Source organism: Lycium barbarum, chromosome 10 (genome assembly GCF_019175385.1).
Source record: "Lycium barbarum isolate Lr01 chromosome 10, ASM1917538v2, whole genome shotgun sequence".
NCBI lineage: Eukaryota > Viridiplantae > Streptophyta > Magnoliopsida > Solanales > Solanaceae > Lycium > Lycium barbarum.
In genome coordinates this window covers 107638683-107663137 of record NC_083346.1, presented here as the reverse complement: position 1 = coordinate 107663137, position 24455 = coordinate 107638683, and the positions used below count along the sequence as shown (strand labels likewise).

The 24455-nt window shown below is 35.1% G+C and overlaps 1 protein-coding gene across 1 annotated transcript; it reads right to left on the bottom strand.

Annotated features, from left to right (window-relative positions):
• Positions 1-251: 251 nt before the first annotated feature.
• Positions 252-968, bottom strand: LOC132613275 (serine/threonine-protein phosphatase 7 long form homolog). Its single transcript, XM_060327301.1, has one exon. It carries the CDS (start codon positions 966-968, stop codon positions 252-254), a length of 717 nt encoding a protein of 238 aa, XP_060183284.1.
• Positions 969-24455: the final 23487 nt, after the last annotated feature.

The window sequence follows — 24455 nt, the reverse complement described above, 5'->3', positions numbered from 1 at the left end:
GCTTTGCTTAAAATAAAAATACGATCTAACTGATCCCTGAACTAGAGAACTCTGTGGTGCTTATCTACATCTCGGATTACGCCTCGTGTCCATCTCCGTGCATAGGGAACTGCCTCAACAATATAATCATGCGGAGGGTGAACAACTATGGGCTGAAAAGGTTTACACACACTTAAATATATTACGTGGAGGAGCGGGCAAAATGCAGCGACATCGGTCTTCGAGCCCATAAACGCTCGACAGAATCCTCGTTACATATAAGCCAGAACAGTAGTGCCCCAACTGTAACATCCCAACTTGCCTAAATGCTCCAGAAATGGCAGATACCTCAAGCTCACATGGGAACCCGATGTGTTCGGGAACAGGATGCCCCTGAATATGAAGAGAAGGTACAGACGAGCACGTAGATCAACATTCATCTGAGGTGTGTCCTCTATAATCGGATGCTCCATGTCTATGAGGCGCAAGTGAGTAGAGAGGGAATGTATCGACATCCTACTCTGTCCCCATATATCACCCTCTTGAAGCACGAAACCAGTGAGCCTAATCAACTCCTCCCGATATGACGACATTTGCTGAGGCTCCTCAATAGACAACGCGTGTCCATCTACCTGTAGACCGTAAATAATCTCCACATCCTGAAGGGTGATGGTGGCCTCACTAGTGCAGAGATAAAATGTATGGGTCTTCGGTCGCCATCGCTCAATCATGGCCGTCACAAGAGCCCTATCATGTTGTATCCGACCAGGAACGACACAACGGTAGATATTGCCCTGATATAGTATATCTAAGACACGACGATGTGGGGGCCGAGCGTCTAAAATATCCCATGCTTGTTCCATCAACCGGGGAAGGAACAAGAGGCTGGCAGCTACATCCGCATCACATACTAGCTGGGACCTATGATGCTGCTGTAGATGCAGTACCTCTGGCTCGAAGGGCCCCGGATGAAGGAGGTCGGGATTCATGGAGGTGTCGTATCTCTTTTACGCATTTTAAATTAATCATTAACATGTAATATTAACTATGTAATCTTTTATCGAAAAATTATACTAAGAATGTTCAATTCTAAACTAAATATGTTCAATCCTAAACTAAAATTGTTCAAACCTAAACTAAGGATGTTCAATCCTAAACTAAGGATGTTCGATTTCTAATTAGAACTAATCAAACAATTAAAAAAAATTAACAAATAAAGATATAAAGATTAACAATTCATTATCAAATATTAACAATTAGCTAGCAAATAATTAACAAATAGTTAACAAATAATTAAAAAATAAACAATTAACTCAAACTATTAACAAATAATTAACAAATAAACAATTAGTTAATCCGACAAGTAACAAATACTAAATAAATAATCAACAAATAAACAATTAGCTAACAAATAATTAACTATTAATTAATAAAAAAGTAACAAATAAACAATTACCTAACAATTAATTAAAAAAAATTTAAAAAAAAAACGAAAAAGGGGCAGTGGACAGCCCTATTTGCTCAAAAAAAGTGCTTAATATTTTTTTTTTCGAAATCCGCAACTATTACACAATAATCATGCTTAGGATAGTAATATATTTAACAATGTAATAGAAAATTTGTAGTGAAATACCTAGATTGAAGGTTGTTTTTAGTTTTTGAAATCGAGTTCTACGCCGCTTTATTCCGAAATCAAAGCTTTGAAACTTATTTCTTGCCTTGAATATACCAAGAATATTGACTTTCGGGTTAAAAAAACACGAAAACGACGTATTTGGAATGTGGGACCTCGGGTGTTGAACTTTAATGGAGTTTATTTAACCGATCAGTGGGGAAGATGGAGGGCCGATTATTAAAGACCAATTGCGCACTAATTTAGTGCGCAATAGAACTTAACTGTAAATTTATAGTTTGGTCCTATTGCACACTAAATTAGTGAGCAAAGGTTAGCTATGTAATTTTTTTTTACTGGGTTATTTTGGTACCTCCGACTATTTTTTTAGTCATTTAAGTTGCGGACTCAAAACTTTAAGAGTTATGCTAAATATGTGCAAACCCTTAGAAGTGTGACAAGCCACTTAATTTCTCGAGTTAATTAAAGTGTGAGTTCATGAAAATGAGAGTTACGTTTTTGTCTTTCTTCAATTTCCCAAAAACATAGGATAGTTTTAACCCTATTGCTTTCCAGGAAGGAATCATTTCATTAGATGATAAAAAGAAAGTTTTGCTTCCAATAAATTCAAAGGACCACTCGTAAGAAACCCACCGCAACCAATCGATTTAACTATTTTATTTTTAATGCTAATATAGTCAAAAAGTAAAATGATGGCTACAATATGAGAAAAATAGTCTCACACTTTCATTGGTGGTCAGAGAACATCCACTCTATTAGATACCTTTCTATTATTTTTTCATCTGTACTACAGAATTAAAATTAATCAACCAAACTTAAGTGGAATATTTCTTGGGAACAATGTGAACTTTCCCAAGAAAGAAAGTATCACAAACAATAACATCACTTTAAGGTAAAAAAGAATCATCTTTAGTCTTAATTTAAAAAAAACAAATTTATATAAGTAATGAGGTTTGTTTATGAAGGAATTTCGCATCTCATTCAAGGTACTCACATATGTAGCCATAAACTCATACTCCCTTCGTTTCTTTTACTTTTAAGATATACTAAAAATAAATTTGCTTTTGATTTGTTCAATTAACAAATTATATTAGTCGATTGTTTTTTTAAAATATTACCCTTATTATTAAGTAACTATTTCTCAAACTAATGAGAGTATTAGTAGATAAATTTAAATTTTAAACTACCATTAATAAGGATAATTTAATAAACTAAACTCTTAAATAAAACTTTTTCCGTTCACTTTTACTTGTCTACTATGGACTTTACACGCCTCTTAAGAAATAATAAATTAAGTGTTTAATTTACCATGATACCCATATTAATTAGTGCATATTTTTAATGTAAAAGATGATTTGAAATGAGTAATTAATATTATGGGTAAAATAAAAAAAATTGTCTTATTTTGATATGTTAAAAGTGATGAGTAATAGCCTATTTGGCCAAGCTTATTTTCCCTCAAAAGTACTTGTTTTTTCAATAAATGCTTATTTTAAAAAAAAGTGAAGTGTTTGGTGAAGCTTTTGAGAGAAAATAAGTACTTTTGGGGAGTAGCAGAAACAGTTTTTCAGAAGCTAAAAAAATTATTTTTGAGAAAAATACCCATAAAAGCACTTTTTAAAAGTTTGGCCAAACACTAATTGATGCTCAAAAGTACTTTTTAAATTAATTGGCTAAGTACAAACTGCTTTTAACCAAAAATATTTTTTAAAATAAGCTGTTTTTAGAGGCTTGGCCAAACAGACTATAAAAGTGAACGGAGGGAGTAGTATATTTTTTACCAAGAGTCAAGATTACTTTCTCCTTATCCCTCGATATTATAGCCCCTCATTAAATAGAAATCTATGTTTTAAATGTTGGCGCTAATTTGTACTAGTGGCCAGCCTATGGATCCAATAATTTAATGACTACGGGTCCCAAAAAAGTCATCTCATTGCTATATCAGATGTGATTAGATATTGAAATATTAGTCTAAAACTCACTTTTCTATAGGGTTACAAATAGAGCAAAAAAAAAAATGCAAAGTAAAAACAGCGAAATGAATATATTGAAGAAATAGCAACGTTATAAACAGTTGAGTACGTACAAAATAACCCCAAATGGTTGACAAAAAACAAAAAAACAAATGACAAATGCCTTATCCTGCAGAAAATAAGAAGTTACGAATTCCCCTCTTTATAAAATGACAATATCTTCCACCCGGTGATGAGTCATGAGGGATGATGATAATAGAGAAAAATAATCCCCTAATCAAAAGGTTTAAAAATGGGTCATCAAAGTCTTTCCTCGTCCTTCAATTTAATTTTCTTATCTGTAAATGACATAAAATTGTGAAGAAATGACGTGTAACGTTTTTTTTTTGTTTGAATAAGACTTTCGTGGGGTACACCTAAACAAAGGCTAAAAACCCTAAAAAGTTTGATTAAACCTATCATAATTTGAATCACGTCTAAATAAGTCTATCAGGGAGTATCTAAGATTTTTTATTTCGCAATGATACCGTTGTCGATTGATATCTCTTTTAGTTCATCGATACGAAAAGCAATTTATATATATATATATAAAAGCTAAGAGACAGATTTTATACTACTCCACATGACGCATGAAATTGGCATGCATTCTGGCCAAATTCGGAGATCAAAGAATTTTAGAAAACGTTTTTGGCGGAAATAATATGACTGAAGTATCCCATCAAATTGAATTGAGTCCATGAATCTAGAAAATGATGAGAATATTTTTTTTATCTCTCATCAATGTAAGACGTTAACTGTCAAGAAATTTTTCTTCTATAGCTTGACTTCTAAAACTCAAGTGAATGATGAAGAATTTAATCCCAACCGACCTATCACACCTCTTGGTAGGTCCTCCTAAAACAATTTCTTTAACACTAAAAAAAAAGCTCTTTAAGACCACTTGAATGATATCGGAGACAAATTTGAGAATCTCTGAGGTGTTAATTCAAGTAAACGACAAGAAGAAAAAGAGTAAACAAAAGGGATCGAATCCTTCAATTAACTGTGTCATTAAAACATTGGAAATTGAGGAACTTTTATGAATTATTAATTCAAGAAAAAGGCCAACAAGAAAAAGAGAGTAGTATAACAAAAGAGGGGTGCAAATTTAGGAAAAAGACAGACAAATCTTTCGGCGAAAATACATGAGGCATTTTGGCAAAAAGCATAACATAATTGACAATTCACACATGGATATTGTCTTCTTAACAAATCCTAAATTTAAAGGCATCCTAGAAAGAATAGCGTTTTCTATGTTCCACACTCCTCACCAAAAACTTGTTTTGTTTTTTCTAGACAATAAATATGGATCATTGATACGCTATATCATGTCATTCAAGATTTTCTTGTGTGCCCATTTACTTGGAATTTTAATTCAACGGGTAGAATTATTATGTATTAATCCTCCGTTTTAATTAATGATTAATGTAATCATCCATTTTCTAAATTTAGAAGAAAGTAATTCGAACTTCCCATTTTGTTCTTAGAGAGAAACTTTTATAGCCACACAAATGTTATGACATATTTAAAACTATAAGTTCAAAAAATATTCATTCGTTTAGCTTCATATCCAATTAAAAAAATTCACATAAATTAAAATGGAGGAAGTATTTCTTAAAGTAAGATGGAGATTATTCCCTTTTCCTCAAATGGAAGTAGTTATATACACAACATTTTTTATTTTTTTTTGGGTATGGTAGTACACGACATTGTGATGGCTGCTACTCCTACTTGACAAACACTTCTATAGTTCTGTTTTCTTTTGGTGGTGTCGTGTTTCTCGGTTAATAATGTATTTACATGAAGTGAAAAGAAATAGGGAAAAACGTGTAAAAAGAGCACTTCAGAAAAATTGATGTTCCATTATATTATAGTACTAAGTTAGGAAAAGCATATAGATGAGATGGTATTACTTTACTTTACTACTATTAAGAAGAGTGAGTTGGAGCACTTTCTAGTAGTCCGTTCTTAATTAAAAAATAAAACAAAAATTGTGGGCCCCATATATTAAACAACAACTAAAATAAAATAAAAAATTGTGAGCCCCATAATTCTCCCCATAGATTAAACAACAACTAAAATAAAAAAAAAATTGTGGCCCCATAATTCTAATATATATATATCTGTTCCAATTTAATTAAAAAAAAATTGTGGGCTCCATATATATTAAACAACAACTAATATTAAAAAAATAGTGTAAATTAATAATGTCAAAAAAAAAAAAGTGCACCCCATATTAAAAAATTAAATAATATTCATGTAATTTCCAAAGTATCTCATTAAGTCAATAATCATGGATTCATTGTTACGTGCGTATTCATAGCAAATACTAATATAATAAAGTTTCAAATACGAAGCACAAACTACAATGTTATATTAATCGTGTTTTGAACATAGTATCTCATATTGACAAAATCAAGCAATATATATATAAAAAAAAAAGTGAATTCCATATTAAAAAAAACAATGTAAAAAAAAATGCAAAATAAAATTGTGGGCCCCATAATTCTAATATATATATATGCATAAAAATAGTGCAAATTAATAATGTCAAAAAAAAAGTGCACCCCATATTAAAGATATATATGCATAAAAATAGTGCAAATTAATAATGTAAAAAAAAAAAGTGCACCCCGTATTAAAAAATCAAGCAATAAAAAGTGAATCCCATATTAAAAAAATAAACAATGTCAAAAAAAAAGTGTAGACTTTGTATTCGTAGCAAACACTAATATAATAAAGTTTTAGATACGGAGCACAAATTGCAATGTTATATCAATCGTGTTTTGAAATATATATATATATTATATGCATAAAAATAGTGCAAACTAATAATGTCCAAAAGGGTGGGCCCCATACTAAACAACACCAAGCAATATAAAAAATAAAAATAAAAAAAGAAGAAACTATATAAAGCATGGGTTTAGACCCATGCTTCGTCATCCGTTGTCCCTTAAAAAAAGAGTGGACCCCATACTAAATAACACCGAGCAATAAAAAAAAAGGAAGAAAAAAAAGTGGAACTCACCATCTCCAAACTCATGGGAAAAAAAAGTGGACCTTATATTATCAAAATCAAGCAATATATAAAAAAAAAAAAAAAAGTGAACCCCATATTAAAAAAAATATAATGTTAAAAAAAAAGTGCTGGCTTTGTATTCGTAGCAAACACTAATATAATAAAGTTTTAGATACGGGGCACAAACTACAATGTTATATTAATTGTGTTTTGAACATAGTATATATATATATATATATATATATATATATATATATATATATATATATATATATATATTATATGCATAAAAATAGTACAAACTAATAATGTCCAAAAAAATAAAAGTGCACCCCATAAAGGGTGGACCTCATACTAAACAACATCAAATAATATTAAAAAAAAAAAAAAAAAAAAAAGTGGAACCCACCATCTCCAAACTCACTGTCAAAAAAGTGGACCCCATATTAACAAAATCAAGCAATATCAAAAAAAAAAAGTGAACCCCATATTAAAAAAACATAATGTAAAAAAAAAAAAGTGCAGACTTTGTATTCGTAGTAAACACTAATATACTAAAGTTTTAGATACGGAGTACAAACTACAATGTTATATTAATCGTGTTTTGAACATAGTATGGGCATAGGCCGTCTAGTATGTATATACTTACCGTGCAAACATATTAGCTAAATACATCAACAATTCCTTAAATTCGCTACTTTTAAATTTCATTTAGACACTCGAAGTACAACATATTTCGACTGATCAGAGTATCTAAACACAAGATAAAATGTTCCAACTGAGGCTAACATGTGTAATAAAAAGAGATGACATATTTTAAGTGGTTAACTTATATACATAATGAACACTTGATAACACACAAAAACTTTTCCAAAATTTGAGCTTGAAATGTCTAATAGAAATACTATCATGTGTTCCTGTTCAATTGAAACGTGTTGTAATTCGATTTCTAAATAAAATTTACTGACAAATTTAAGAGCTTGTTGATTTAATCAGGCTTGGTTGTATTATCATTCTGAACGCTTGTACTGTTATAATGATAGATACTGTTTTTAAAGATAAAAAAAATTGTTATAAAAAATAAAATTTACATAAAGATCAGTTAAAAAGATTGCTTGTTAGGTTATTACAGTGAAATGTGCTATAAAGAGGTCGACTATACGGTCTTATCTAATAAAGTTGAAGGTAAAAAAATAATCTTCTTCACGCCTTCTCTCTAGGCGCACCTTAGAGTTCACTAACGTGCGCCCTTAGCCATGGGATGGGGTCAAGCGAAGAAGAATGCTACAAAGGGAACAATCAGTGACGCTATGCCGGGGGTGAGTACAAAACAACCTTTGGTTTGGCCGGCTCAGGTGAAAACACCAGTAGAACAGTGGCCGCCACTGCCAACTCCACGAGTTTCTACAAAATCGACTGAGATTCAACATATATCTAGCAATATAATCGAAACACAAGGGAACCCAAAAAATACTGCGCCGAATGATGAATGCCCAATTTCAATTGAGATGGGGGAACTTGTTGTACCTGCGATAGGAGGATCCGAGTCACACGGCCCGGGTCAAGACTCGAATGGAACTCAGCGACAACGGGAGCTATTTCCTGAAATTCTAACTGCGGTACCTGAGAAGAAGGAGTGGACAAAGTTGTTTCAGGAGAATACGATGGCAAAGAAGGGTATGAGCTTGACATTCATTCCTCCAACAATTAAGAATGGAGAGCCAGTAGTTACTTTATGCAAGGGAGAGATAGAACAGGAGACAGTACATTGGAGCCAGGCCTTAATCATCTATGTGGTAGGAGCTGATCCCTCCATTGGAGCTATGGAACGCTTTATTGCGGGTTAATGGAATTTTGCAAGCAAACCAAAGGTATTCTATCATAATGATGGATATTTCGTAGCTCGTTTCACTTGTATGGATGATCGTGATAAGGTGTTATACTCGGGACTACATATGTTAAACAATAGGCCTCTAGTAATAAAAAAATGGCCAACACACTTTGATCTCAACAAAGAAGTCCTACAAACTATACCTGTATGGGTCAAATTCCCTCATCTACCTTTGAACTGCTGGGGAATGAGAACGTTGAGTAGAATAAGTATTCGACTGGGGTACCATTATATGCAGATGAGTTCATCTCATAGATTGAACACATATCATAAGCACGAGTACTCATTGAGATAGATATCACTAGACACCTTCCAACCACTATTAAAGTGGAAGATCTTAATGGAAAGGAGTTTATGCAGGAGGTTGAGTATGACTAGGTACCACAATTTTGTCCAACATGCTTTGTTATAAGCCAAAAATGTAAACCAGTTTAACACAAAGCACCAGGGCCTAAACCAGATGAACTGAAAGCAAGAGGGGTAAAAAAGGTACAACATAGAGCAGCAGGGGCTAAACATAAGTAGCACGTCCCTAACACTGCTTGGCAACATAAAAATCAGGTCCCAAGTAAGCCAGATATAAGCAAGATGGTACAGGGTGATGGACAGACCAAGGAAGGTGAGGAGTGGGCTTAAGCCAAAGGCAAGGTAGCAGCCAAGAGCCCACAAAACACATTAGTCGGTGTTCAGGTTGTTAGGACTCAAAATGAATTTACTATATTGGGAAACCAGCTTGCAGAACCAATTATAGTTGGAGCTCAAGAATGTAGTACTAGTCAACCAGGAGGCCTGGTGAGTGGACAAGGAAGCTTGGTAGGGAGTACCGGTATGCCTAATCCCTCTGTTTTCCTATGAAGTTGATCACTTGTAATATTAGGGGTTTGAATAAGTTGTATAGGCAAAAGGGAGTCAAGATGTTTATTAGAACAAATAAAGTGAGCTTGCTTGCTGTTATAGAGCACAAGCTTAAGGAACATAATATTAGTATGGAAATGAAAAGAATAAATTCTACTTGGTCATGGGTAGCAAATCATGCATACAGACCTAGAGGCAGAATTTAATCATGTGGGACAGCACTGTGGTGGATTATGAGACCATTACCATGGCAGAACAGTTTATACATGGAATAGTCAGACTGAGAACATTGAATATGAAGTTTGCATTCACTGCTGTATATGGGCTCCATACCATAAAGGCCAGGAGAACCTTATGGGCTGATCTCTCTCAGATACAATCTACAATGCAAGCTCCTTGGCTAGCAATAGGAGACTATAATGCTATCCTATCTGAAGATGATAGGCAAATTGGAAGTCCTTTGAGATTTTAGTAATTTCTTAGATGACACTGAGTTGACAATAATAAGAGCCACTGGTAGAGATTATACTTGGACAAATGGACACACATAGAGAACACTGGATAGGGGACTAGTTAATGCAGAATGGATGTTGTAACTATATCGCCTGGAAATCTTGATTATGGAACCTGGTTGCTCAGATCATGCTTCCCTAAGTATCACATGTATGGAAGAGGAGGAGACCAAGCCTAAACCTTTCAGATTCTTGAACCATCTAGAAGGGCATACTGATTTCTTGGCTATAGTGCATGATATATGGGGTGAAGAATCTGCTACCTATAATATGAAGACAGTCTGGCATAAAATGAAATCTATAAAGCAAGGAATGAAACAACTTAACTCAACTCATTATATGGGAGGGGGGGGGGGGGGGAGGGGTTGGGGGCGGTTGAAGGAAATATCAAGCACTACAAAGAGAAACTTCAACACATACAAGAGCACATGAATACTGCAAGGCAACCTGAGGAGATAGTGCAATATGAGAAGCTAACTAGATTGCAGCTAGACAAGTGGATGAACATAAAAGAGAGCATTCTCCAACAAAAATCTAGTATCTAGTGGCTTAAGTTGGGAGATGTAAATACTGCTTATTTTTTTGCAAGCATGAAGAATAAATGTGCTTTGGACAGAATTAACAGGCTGGAGAATGATAATGGTGGAATACTAATGAGCAGATAGGAGATTGCAGATGAGGTGATTGGGTACTACGAATAGTTGTTGGGTTCTTTAGCTAATCAGTTACCAGCTATCAATACTATCACCATGAAAAAGGGGCCAGTGTTGAACAGAGAGTAACAAATGATGTTGATTGTTACACCTTGGAATTTCGGGATGTTGTGCGATGAATAGACTAATGCAAGTCAAGGTGTATATGATGCCCCACAAGTAAGAAGGGATACTTAATGATTCTAATTAAGATTCCAAAGACATTTGAGGAGACAAGAAAGCTCGTTGGATAAAAGTTAAGGTAGAAAGTGCCTTACTCTGTGTACAAATGTACCAGCAGGTATTCCTGGCAATTTACGGGGTTAGAAGTTGAACGAATCAAATCGGCGGAATCTGAACCGAATCGGGGAAACCTGCAGACACCAGACAACATTGACTGGTCGTCGACATGTCGACGGACCGACAAAACGCCTCGTCAATAGGTTTCTGCAAGCTAAAATTTGCAAGTGCAATTCGACGGGCAAGTCGATGGACCGTCAACACGTCGACGGGACTGTTGACCCGGTTGTCGAACCGCCTCTCTAGAATATTCCAGTCCCAACTATAAATATTCAGCCTTTGGTCATAATTTTCAGATTTCACCTTTCTCACAAGTCCTGAAAATTCTAGAATACTCTCCATATCATATTATCACAAATCCAAGAGGAATTGAAGAGTAAACACCAAGAAATTATTAGAATCAAGTGCAAGGATGTTTAATAGGGCTTGTGGAAACCAAGAATCTCTTTGGTGTTGAAGTAGGGTTTTCTCTCAAGTGGAGTATTTTCATCCAAAGCTCATTCCTATGTGATCGAAGGTGAGTTTCACATTTAATTCATATCACTAAGAATATTGGGTAGTTAAAAGGCTTGGATTATGGAAGAAAGTAGAGTATGAAGTTCAAATATGGAAATAGTGGAATTTTTGAATGGTAACTTGACTTGAGTCATAGTTCTTGACATACCATAAGTGTAATCTTGTTGTGAACGATGCAAATGATGTTAAAGGAGTGTTATATGAGAATAAATATGAAGTTGTGTTGCAATTATGATTATGGGTGACTTTGAAAGGGAATGTTGGGAATTGAATAATGTTTAACTTAATGAAGTTTATCGATTGTAATATCGTGGGTGTTATTATCGACATTTGGGAGTTGTTATATTATATGGAGAAGTTGTATAAACAAAGGAGATGATGCCCAATTTTCGTTATCTTTAGCTTAAGCTTAAGTATATTTCCGATTATCTAATCCTATTACGAATTCTCTTGAATGTAGAATCGTGAACATTGGAGGAAAGCGTTTAATTGATAAAGTTGGAGAGACGTAAATGTATGTAAGGCTAGTCCCTTCTTTTCTAAGGCATGATTCCTGTGATATGACTTCCTTTATCTTTCCATGACCTTCTTACGTTCCGGAAAATATGAGTCAATGTTTATAAAGAGCTTCTTACGAGATAGAGATAAGAGATATGTTATGAATATGACAATGATGATGATGAGTCTAAGTCTAGAAATTCCAAAGCGTATGATATGATATTTCCACGAAGCTAATGATCCTTATACGATTCTTTGATGTTATTCATTATTGCTAGACCCACCTTATGATGCTAGTTCCTTCAAGTTGAGGTATGATGATTATGATTACTCCATAATGGAAATTGGGGGTTCTCAACCTTACGTCACTCCGATAGAGTTGTAGTATTTAATTGATTTCTTATGCATACTTTATGAGACGTGTATGATGATGAGATTACACCGTGCCTATATGGCCGGACATGTCACCGCGAAGGCGGGCTGCATACGATTCCACCGTGCCTAGTTGGCCGGACATGACTCCGCTAAGGCGGGTGGCTTACGATTACACCGTGCCTAGTTGGTCGGACATGACACCGCTAAGGAGGGCGGCTTACGATTACACCGTGCCTAGTTGGCCGGACATGACACCGCTAAGGCGGGCGGCTTATGATTACACCGTGCCTAGTTGGCCGGACATGACACTGCTAAGGCGAGCGGCTTATGATTACACCGTGCCTATGTGGCCGGACATGACACCACTAGTGGGCAGTGTGCGATAGTTACCCGGACGCGGGTTAACGATAACGGTATATTTGACATGCATAATATGTGTTTTCCTTTAAAAGTTAAGCAGGCATAATATTCGCCCTAAAAAGAAATTGACGTTTAGGTTATATCTTCGCCTCATGTTTCATTATTTCTTTATTATGCTAGTATTATTCATGCATTACATACTCAGTACATTTTTCGTACTGATGTCCTTTTCTTTTTGGACGCTGTGTTCATGTCCACAGGTAGGCTGGGAGGCGGCCCAGATTTATAGGAGCTATAAGCATATTTATAGGAGCATTCCACTACTCCAGAGGTGCTACTTATGGTCATATTATTTTGTGTATATATTTGGGTATGACGGGGTCCTGTCCCGTCCTTATGTCCCAGTACTCTAGTAGAGGCTCGTAGATACGGATGTGTGGGTAGTTGTTGTTTTATGGATGCTTCAGTGTATATTCTTGTATATCTTTTTGCAGCCGTGAGGGCTTAGGTATATTTATGTATTGCCTTGGGAATTATATTTGTCCATGATGATTATGATGACTAGCGTAATGAGTGGACCCCTTATCACCATTCTTGTTTGTACTGGTGATGGAGTACCTCACTAGAATCTTGAAGAGACTGAAGAACAACCCAAATTTCAACTACCACCCAAAATGCTCAAGAATGCACTTGGTGCAACTGAGCTTTGCTGATGATCTTTTACTATTTTGCAGGGGTGATACTGGTTCAGTACTATTGCTTAATGAGTGCTACCAAGAATTTTATCAAGCATCTGGCTTTGTGGAAAATGTGGAGAAGAGTTCTATCTACTTTGAAGAGGTAAAGGATGACATACAAACAGAAATCTTACACAAACTTGGTTACTCAAAGGGCACCCTACTATTTAGATAATGAGTTGTACCCTACTAGGTGTCTATCTGAGTACCAAAAGAATGTCCTTAGTACAATGTAAACCTTCGATTGATAAAATGCTGGAAAGGATACAATCCTGGGCTACTAAATTTCTATCCCACTCTGGAAGGGTACAACTCATTAAATCTGTGCTTTTCTCTATTCAAGTGTTTTGGTCCCAGGTATTTGTATTACCAAGAAACTGATTAAGGTGATAGAGGCCACCTGTAGGAGCTTTCTATAGACTAGAAAGTTGGAGGTTTCAAAAGAAGCCTCGGTCGTTTGGGAAACATTATGTCAACCACAGAGTGCAGGGGGACTCAATTTTCTAGATGTGCAAACATGGAATCAGGCTGCTATATGTAAGCTCCTTTGGAATTTATGTAGGAAAAAAGATAAAATGTGGGTGCAATGGGTACACATATATTATAGCAAACAGGGTTCTATATGGGGTGTCCAACTTGGCCAAGCATCATGGGTAATCAAGAAGATTCTGAAAGCCACAAAGCATATGGGCATATTGGACAACTTGAAGCTGACTTGGTGGCATGGGAACAATTCTCCATCAAAGCAGTTTACATGAAGCTTAGAGGAGACTTCCAAAGAGTACCATGTAGGAGATTAGTGTGCAGTAATGGAGGTACACCTAGGTGGCTATTCATCCTATTCCTAGCAATATGGGGCAGACTGCTAACTCGAGATAGGCTTGCTAATTGGGGTTGTGCTGAAGATACCAGCTGTGCATCGTGCGATGATTCTGAGGAAAGTTGTGAGCATTTGTTTTTCACTTGTTCTTTTTCTGTATAAATGTGGAACAAGTTGCTGTTATGGCAAGGAATTCCTAGAACTGCACTAGCTTGGCAGCAAGAATTGGCGTGGGCTCTATCACATTGTAGAGGAAGGAATTCGAAGGCGGAGATATATATATCAGATGCTTTGGCAGGATGTATTAATTATGTTTGGCAGGAGAGGAATAATAGGATTTTCCAAGGTAGAAGGAACTGTGCATACACTGATTCGAACTATAATTCAAGAAGTACATTGTAGAGGCTCCAAGTGGACTAGGCTGTCTGGGCAACCACACGATCAAAATTACTATCCAGATGACTAAGTAGAAGTTTAGTATGTGTTTAGAAGTTAAAGATGTCTGATGAGCTAGGTAAGGCTGGGACCTTGTCCAGTTCTGCTCATTTGGACTTTGTGCTTTGTAATTATTATTGGTAAATAAAATCAGTTACTTACCAAAAAAAAAAGTTGAAGGTCGACTATACGGTCTTTTTAATACTAGGACTAGGATTTAAGCAGGACTCATAATACAATGATAATTTTCTATGCCTATCATTACAGTTTAACTTATAATGCTAAATTAATTACTCCTATTATTTTTATCATATTATCAAGTAATTAATATTTACCACAAAGATTAAAATGTGTTCATCATGCAAATGACATAAATTATTTTTATATTATCAAGATACATAATTTAAACTCTTTTTTAGTATTGTAATTCCGTGTGTTTCGATCAGCCAATGCAATGTCCCTTTAGCTTTTCAAATAATAGCATAATAATGCTTCTCTGTACTTGTTTGTGTATAACATAATAAAAGTGATCACCCAGTGGGAAGGCATTGCCGTTGCATTATGTGAAAACCCAAATACATAATTTTTCTTGAGAATTACCTTTCAATTACTTTTCAAAATTTTAGTGTTAAGAATTAAACCAAAATTAAATTGAAATTCCAATATAGTGAACCAATATATATGCATAACACATATATTATTCTCACTTAATCATGTTAATTTAACCAATATATGTATATTATTCTCACTTAACTATGTTAAGTTAAATTATTTGTTATATCTGTATTCAAAATTTTTATACTGAATGCACCATTTCCCCCATACTATATTGAATGCACCATTTCCCCCAGACTATGTTACGTCCAATTACTTGTTATTCATGTATTCAAATTTATATACTAAATGCACCATTTCCCCACAGATCTGAACTCGAGCCGAGTTATGACGACGGCGTCAGACGAGACTATTTTATCAACTATTTCAAATGCACCATTTCCAATGAGGGACGGAACTTTATTCAAATTTAATTTTCCTCCATTTTATTTCCCGTCATTTTCTCAATTCACACTACACCTCATCTTTAAAAATTAGCATTACTTAACTATAATACTTTGATATAAACATCCATCCAATGCTAAGTAAGTTTTAACACTCCAAATACTATCATGAGAATAACAAAGAAAATGATTAAGAAAGCAAATATCCGACATTGGTTAGTGGGTCGAATAAAGAGTATGACTTGAGAAGAGCATCCACAATTTATTTATATTTGGGTGCAAACCCACTAAATTATTGAGCATACAACGTAGCATTTCTAATGTCCGTTGTTCTTAAATAAGGAGGACAAAAAATAATTGGAATAGTCTAAAAAGAAACTATATTAAGAAGGATTTTAATCCTATTAAAATGAATTCGTCATGTACCTCAAAAAATGCCAACTTCAAGCTTATTGTAGAATTTATCAACATTGGAATAATCATAAAGCACTTCTTAAACACTTCCACTTATTCATTAGATGTTATCAACAGCACTATGATACTGGTTTTGACTTTTGTTTCTGAAAATCAATTAGCAGATTTGAAGAATTCTTATTCAAGCCACTGAATAAGAGAAATGAAAATTTTATGCTAAAGCTCAACTTCAAAATGTCCCAAAAATGGGGTAGGGGAATACACTAATGATGCTCATCATACGTGACAGTATTACATTTGTATTATTTTAGGAATTGATTAGTTCTTTCTTTGATAAAATTTTCAGATATTATATAAGAATCTCATGTTTTACTTTGCATGATCTGTAATATCATTTAATCATTATTGGGATTGAATTGTCTATTATGTTAGAACGATATCAAGATTCAAGGCCAGGCACAACCTTGATGTTGAATTACCAAATGTTGAGCCACCTCGGGAGGAGTATGTTAAGTTTAAAGTCAACAATGCATTAAGTGAGGGACTTTAAAGGTGAAGTATGAATTGGGAAATTGAGGGAAATGAAAGTTTGAAAAAAAAAATAACCTTTCAAGTGAACACTTCTCCCACATTGGTGATTGAAAGTGTTATGTGTGTGCTTATATTAAGCAACACATTCTCTAGCTCATAAAGGGTTGAGAAGAGGATCACCCCTCGCGGTGTCGTCGTCGCTCGGCTCGGATTTGGAATTTGAATTTGGTCTGATTGATTGATAATCTTTTTGGACCAAATTTATTTTATTTCCATTTTCGCGAAATTTAACTTATTCCAACGGTCATCTCCTTCACCGAACAGGCACACTGAAAAACTGACAAAACGATTTTGTTCTCCGAAAATCGCAAATTCCTTTCCCCTCCTACTGCATTCTTTCCAAAACCAAAAAATCAGTAAGTGTCGTGTGATTACTGTCATTCGTTGAGTTCGCTGAAATTCTGCAATTTCCATTGCCGGTATTACAGAATAGTATTTCGTTTTATCGTGCGAAGAATTAATCCAACCTTTGGCAACAGTGAGGGGATTAAATTCTTTAAGGAAACACAGTTTCTGTGGACTCGAAATAAATACATTGTTCTTGAGTTTATGTAACCAGATTACTATTTGATTAACAGGAATCACAAACTTAAAGAATTTAATTTAATAATACTTCTATTTCATCTAATATTCTGTTTTGGTTGGAGACTAAAATCCTCGTATTTTCTACTCCAGTAATCTACTCGATTCGAAGATATCAAAACTTCATCTAGATTATTACTTTGTGTGTTCGATTAGAAGAATATAAAAACTTCATCGACGTTATTACTGTGTGCGTTCTATTTATTGATTCTGCTTCTGTTTTGTTGTCAAACAAAAAATGGCTAATGTCACTGTCGAGAACGCTACTGCTGATGCAAAGACTGTCACCTCTTCCAGTCGCACCACAACTGTCCCTGCGATGGCTGCGGCAGAGAAGCCTGGAAAGTTTTCTGGCATAGACTTTAAACGCTGGCAACAGAAAATGTTCTTCTATTTAACAACCCTCAGTCTGCAAAAATTTATTACTGAGGAAGTTCCTGTTCTACCAGATGAGACTCCGGACAACGAACGTTTCATCATGATGGAGGCATGGAATCATTCTGATTTTCTATGTAAAAACTATATTCTCAATGGCCTGGATGATGGTCTATATAATGTCTATAGCGGCTGTAAGACGTCTAAGGAATTATGGAGTGCTTTGGACAAGAAATATAAGACTGAGGATGCTGGGTTGAAAAAGTTTGTTGCTGCAAAGTTCTTGGACTTTAAAATGGTAGATCATAAATCTGTCATGTCGCAGGTCCAGGAACTTCAAGTGATTACACATGATCTGCTTGCGGAAGGAATGGTAGTCAATGGAGCTTTCCAGGTTGCGGCCTTTATTGAGAAATTGCCGCCTTCGTGGAAGGATTTTAAAAACTACTTAAAGCACAAATGTAAGGAAATGACATTAGAAGATCTAATCGTCCGTCTTAGAATTGAGGAAGACAACAGATCTGCTGAGAAGAAGACCAATGGCAAACAAGCAATAATGGGGGCAAACATCGTTGAAACTGCCCCTACAGGGTCAAAGAAAATGAAGCGGGCTGCTGGAGGGAAGAATGTTCCAAGCAAAAAGAAATTCAAAGGAAGTTGTTACAATTGCGGCAAAATTGGACACATGGCTTCAGACTGTCGTGCTCCGAAAAAGGATAAGGAGAAGAAGAAAGGTCAAGCCAATATGGCTGAAATGAATAATGAAGTGGATAATCTATGTGCCATGTTATCCGAATGCAACTTGGTAGGTAACCCGCGAGAATGGTGGATAGACTCGGGTGCTACTCGCCACGTGTGTTCTAACAAGAAATTCTTTTCTTCTTATGATGCAGTTGGCCCCAATGAGACGATCTTCATGACCAATTCTGCTACTGCCAAAATTGAGGGAATAGGCAACATCGCCTTGAAGACGACGTCTGGAAAGATTGTGACGCTCAAGAATGTCTTTCATGTTCCAGAAATGCGGAAAAACTTAGTCTCAACTTCACTACTAGTCAAGAATGGATTTAAATGTGTTTTTGTTTCTGATAAGGTTGTTGTTAGTAAAAACGATATGTATGTTGGAAAGGGCTACCTCACAGAGGGCCTTTTCAAACTCAATGTAATCTCAGTTGATATGAATAAAATTTCTCCTTCGTCTTATTTACTTGAGTCAAATAGTTTATGGCATGCACGTTTGGGACATGTTAATTATAAAACATTGCGAAAAATGATTAACATGGAAATACTTCCTAAGTTTGAATGCAATAAGTCCAAATGTCAAGTATGTGTTGAATCCAAGTATGCTAAGCATCCTTATAAGTCTATTGAAAGGAATTCCAATCCTTTAGACTTAATTCATACCGACATTTGTGATATGAAGTCAACACCATCACGCGGTGGGAAAAAGTACTTTATAACTTTTATTGACGATAGCACTCGTTATTGCTATGTGTATTTACTTAATAGCAAAGATGAAGCTATTAATGCATTTAAACAATACAAAAATGAAGTCGAAACACAACTGAACAAGAAAATAAAAATGATTAGAAGTGATAGGGGTGGTGGAGAGTATGAATCTCCCTTTGAAGAAATATGCTTAGAATATGGAATTATTCATCAAACCACTGCCCCATACACCCACAATCCAATGGAATTGCGGAAAGAAAGAATCGAACGTTGAAGGAAATGATGAATGCCTTATTAATAAGTTCTGGTTTACCGCAAAACTTGTGGGGCGAAGCTATCCTTATAGCAAGCCAAATACTCAACCGAGTGCCCCATAGTAAAACAAAGTCCATTCCATATGAACAATGGAAAGGTAGAAAGCCTAGCTTAAAATATTTCAAAGTGTGGGGGTGTTTAGCCAAGGTACAAATTCCTAAACCCAAAAGGGAAAAAATTGGACCAAAAACCATTGATTGTGTTTTTATAGGATACGCAACCAATAGTAAAGCATATCGTTTTCTGGTTCATAAGTCAGAAAATCCCGACATTCACGTTAATACGGTAATGGAATCTGATAATGCTGAATTTTTTGAGAATATTTATCCGTATAAAATAGAATGTGAGTCGTCTGGTGAAAGACCTAAATGACCTCGGGAAGAAACAAAGGAAAATATGCCTAACGAAGAGAATCCAAGACGTAGCAAACATCAAAGAACATCGACTTCATTTGGTCCAGACTTTTTGACATTCTTAGTAGAGAATGAGCCTCAAACCTTCAAAGAAGCAATGTCTTCCTCCGAAGCACAATATTGGAAAGAGGCAATCAATAGTGAAATAGAATTCATATTAAACAATCATACTTGGGAATTGGTTGATCTTCCTCCGGGAAACAAACCTTTAGGCTCCAAATGGATTTTCAAGAAGAAAATGAAAGATGATGGCACTATTGATAAATATAAGGCAAGACTCGTTGTCAAAGGATTCAGACAACGAGAAGGTCTTGATTATTTTGATACATACTCACCGGTAACAAGGATAACATCCATTCGGGTGTTGATAGCGTTGGCTGCAGTGTACGGACTCCATATCCATCAAATAGACGTGAAAACAACCTTTTTAAATGGAGAGTTAGAGGAAGAAATCTATATGGATCAACCCGAAGGGTTCATAACTCCCGGAAAAGAAAAGAAGGTGTGTCGACTTGTTAAGTCACTTTATGGACTTAAGCAAGCACCCAAACAATGGCATGCAAAATTTGACCAAACAATGTTGGCAAATGGATTTAAAATTAATGAATGTGATAAATGTGTTTATGTTAAGAACGTTCCAAATCACGTAGTCATTGTTTATCTGTATGTTGATGATATGTTGATAATGAGTAAAGACATTGCCGACATAAATGCTACTAAGCGTATGCTTGCTAGCAAGTTTGATATGAAAGACTTAGGAGTTGTTGATTTAATTCTAGGAATTAAGATCCATAGAACTCCACAAGATCTAGCATTGTCACAAACTCACTATGTTAAGATGGTACTTGAAAAATTCAAGTATCTGGAGTTTAACATTGCAAAGACTCCAATTGACGTGAACCTTGCTCTTACAAAGAACCAAGGTCAAAGCAAGTCTCAGTTAGACTATGCTCGAGTGTTGGGAAGTTTGATGTACATTATGAATTGTACACGACCAGATATTTCTTGTGCAATAAGTAAACTGAGTCATTACACAAGTAATCCTGACCAAACTCATTGGATGGCAATGAAAAGAGTGTTGGGGTATTTACAATACACCCAAGACTATGCTTTGCACTATAATAAATATCCTGCGGTAATTGAAGGATATAGTGATGCAAATTGGATCACCGGATCATCTGAAGTCAAATCCACAAGTGGATATGTTTTCACTATTGGAGGAGGAGCAGTTTCTTGGAAATCATCCAAGAAGACATGTATCGCTCGCTCTACAATGGAGTCAGAATTTATAGCTTTGGATAAAGCTGGTGAGGAAGCCGAATGGCTACGGAATTTCTTGGAAGACATTCCGTTTTGGCCTAAACCAGTGGCACCTATATGCATACATTGTGATAGTCAAGCTGCAATAGGAAGGGCTGGAAGCGTCATGTATAACGGAAAATCTCGTCACATACGACGAAGACATAATACCGTTAGACAATTACTCTCTAGTGGAATTATCACAATTGACTATGTAAAGTCAAAGGATAATGTGTCGGATCCACTTACAAAAGGCCTAACTAGAGAGACAGTTGATAAATCATCAAAGGGAATGGGATTATGGCAAAGAACAAGTCATAATAATGATAACTCCACCTAGCTAACTGGAAATCCCAAGATCTAGGTTCAAGGAGATCAAACAAAGTTATGAATGAAAGTTCAACATTGTCGTCAAACTCAATCCATTCTCATGATAAGACAATGTTCAGGAACAAGGATAAAGCGCAAAAGGTTTTTTAATGGTTTCTAAGTTTGATACGAAGTAGATCAAATTGTGTATCTATAGGATGACACGTTTAGGAATCACCTATGTGAGCGTGAAGTGGAAGCCGCTTCAAGGAGAATTAGAGTAAGGCCAGTTCTCTACACACTCATGAAACCAGGCGGTGTTCAAGGCTGAAACGAACACAATAATGAGAACCAAGAATGGTTAAGGGTTAAGTGTGTGACATATGTTGTCTAGATATACGTTAAAGATCGACGGTTCAAAGATATCAAATCTACCGATTGATCGAGTATATCCGATGTATGGTCACTATGGAAAGTTCAAAGGGAAACCTACTTACCCAGATGCGGTTAATCCTTTCATGTAATCACACAAGTTTTTTTTTAGGCATGTTGCATATATAGCCATTCCTCATTCATGTGGGGGATTGTTAAGTTTAAAGTCCACAATGCATTAAGTGAGGGACTTTAAAGGTGAAGTATGAATTGAGAAATGGAGGGAAACAAAAGTGGAGGGAAATGAAAGTTTGAAAAAAAAAACAACCTTTCAAGTGAACACTTCTCCCACATTGGTGATTGAAAGTGTTATGTGTGTGCTTATATTAAGCAACACATTCTCTAGCTCATAAAGGGTTGAGAAGAGGATCACCCCTCGCGCCGTCGTTGTCGCTCGGCTCGGCTTCGGCTTCGGCTTCAGATTTGGTCTGATTGATAATCTTTTTGGACCAAATTTATTTTATTTCCATTTTCGTTACTTAATATTTCCAGTGTGCTTATATTAAGCAACACATTCTCTAGCTCATAAAGGGTTGAGAAGAGGATCACCCCTCGCGCCGTCGACGTCGCTCGGCTCGGCTTCGGCTTCGGCTTTGGATTTGGATTTGGATTTGGTCAAATGATCTGATTGATTGATAATCTTTTTGGACCAAATTTATTTTATTTCCATTTTCGTTACTTAATATTTCCAATCCGGATATTAATTAATTCACGCGAAATTTAACTTAATTTATTAAACGATTTTGTTCTCCGAAAAACACAAATTCCTTTCCCCTCATACTGCATTCTTTCCAAAACCAAATAAAAACAGTAAGTGTCATGTGATTACTGCCATTCGTTGAGTTCGCTGAAATTCTGCAATTTCCATTGTCGGTATTACAGAATAGTATTTCGTTTTATCCTGGGAAGAATTAATCCAACCTTTGGCAACAGTGAGGGGATTAAATTCTTTAAGGAAACACAATTTTTGTGGACTCGAAATAAATACACTGTTCTTGAGTTTATGTAACCAGATTACTATTTGATTGACAGGAATCACAGAGTATCCTCATATTAATTTTGACAATCTTTACCACTTAAACTAAATTTTAGTATTAAGTTAGATTTAATGTCTATTTTATCATAAGCTTGAAACTAAACTTAAGTGATTTTGACTATAGCATTTTTCATTTTAGTGGTTTTTTTTTTCAAAAGGAAAGGAATATCTTTTTTCTCTAATTAGCATCGAGAAAAATAACAAAAATAGTCCCTTATATTTGAGGTAGTCTCAAAGTAATTTCTTAAATGAACTCTCGAGTGATTTGGGTCCTTTAAGTTTATTAAAAATAAATACTTTTGGTTTATTCCAAATATTTAACAAACTCTCTGTTAGATTTGATGAAAATTGTGGAGAACGAACACCAGTTAATGGGAACTCAAATTCAAAGGTTCAATTTTTGCGATTTTTGTTCCATTCGTTAGAATGCGATGCAATTTTTTTGAGGCACACCTTTTGCTATTTTTTGTGTTTAGTGTAATTTTTTTTCGAGGTTTCTATTATTTGATAAGACTTCTGTGATGCTTCTAATTAAATCGTTTTATCCACAATTTCCCTTAAAGTCAAATAAATTATATTTAATTTCGACAAATTTAAACGATCAGAATTGCATAAAAATATAGGGCATTTTTGCCATTTCCTCACTAACGTCGAAAGAAAAATTCACCAACCATAAGAGGGAAAAGAAAAATAAATTACTCGTGCACCACGCAAGCAGAGTGAGATGGTGACAATATTCCAACGTAATATTTGTAAAAAAAAAAAAAAAAAAAAAAAACCCAAAATCTTGGGCAACTTGCATAATACTGCAGCTGACATAGCAGACAGAATATTTACTTCCATAATCTATTTCTGACCAATAGCAGCTCAAATACTTCAATACCCTTTAAAGGAAGAACAAAAGATTCAATCTTATATTAGTATAGCTTAATAATAAATCCCAATGCTAACCAATGACTGAGAAAAGAATATAGAACAGTTTGAGAGGAATTTAATAACCAAGAAAAAAACAACAACTAATAATGCTAACCAAACAAAAAAGAAACAGTTAAAGAACCAAGAAAGAAGAATACTTGTAACCTGTTTGGACGGGCTAATTACTTATGGTTTATAATTCAAAAGTGGCTTAAATATAAGTGCTTATAAGTATTTTTCATTTTATTTTACTCAAACACTACCAAAGTACTTAAAAATTATTTTGGCTTAAAATCACCTAAAATAAGCCAATCCAAATAGGCTCTTAATTCCATACACGTAAGTACTCTTTCATCCTTAATTACAGTTACATGTTTCAGATTCGATCTCTATTGGATACGAAATTATCTTTGTTACGAAACACTTTACCCCTAATACGAGACTTTTCGACAGGAATTCAAATTTAATCGAGGCCTAATACGAATATCAGACTCCGAGTGGAAAACCCAAAAGAAAAGAATACAGAACAGTTTGATAGGAATTTGATGACCAAGAAAAGAAAACAACTTAAATAATATGTTAGCCAAACCAGAAACAGTTAAATAACCAAGAAAATTAAAAAGAATATACAATAGGTTGAAAAGGGTGTCATTTTCTTGACATAGACCATAAGAAAGATAAAGTGGATTGTGA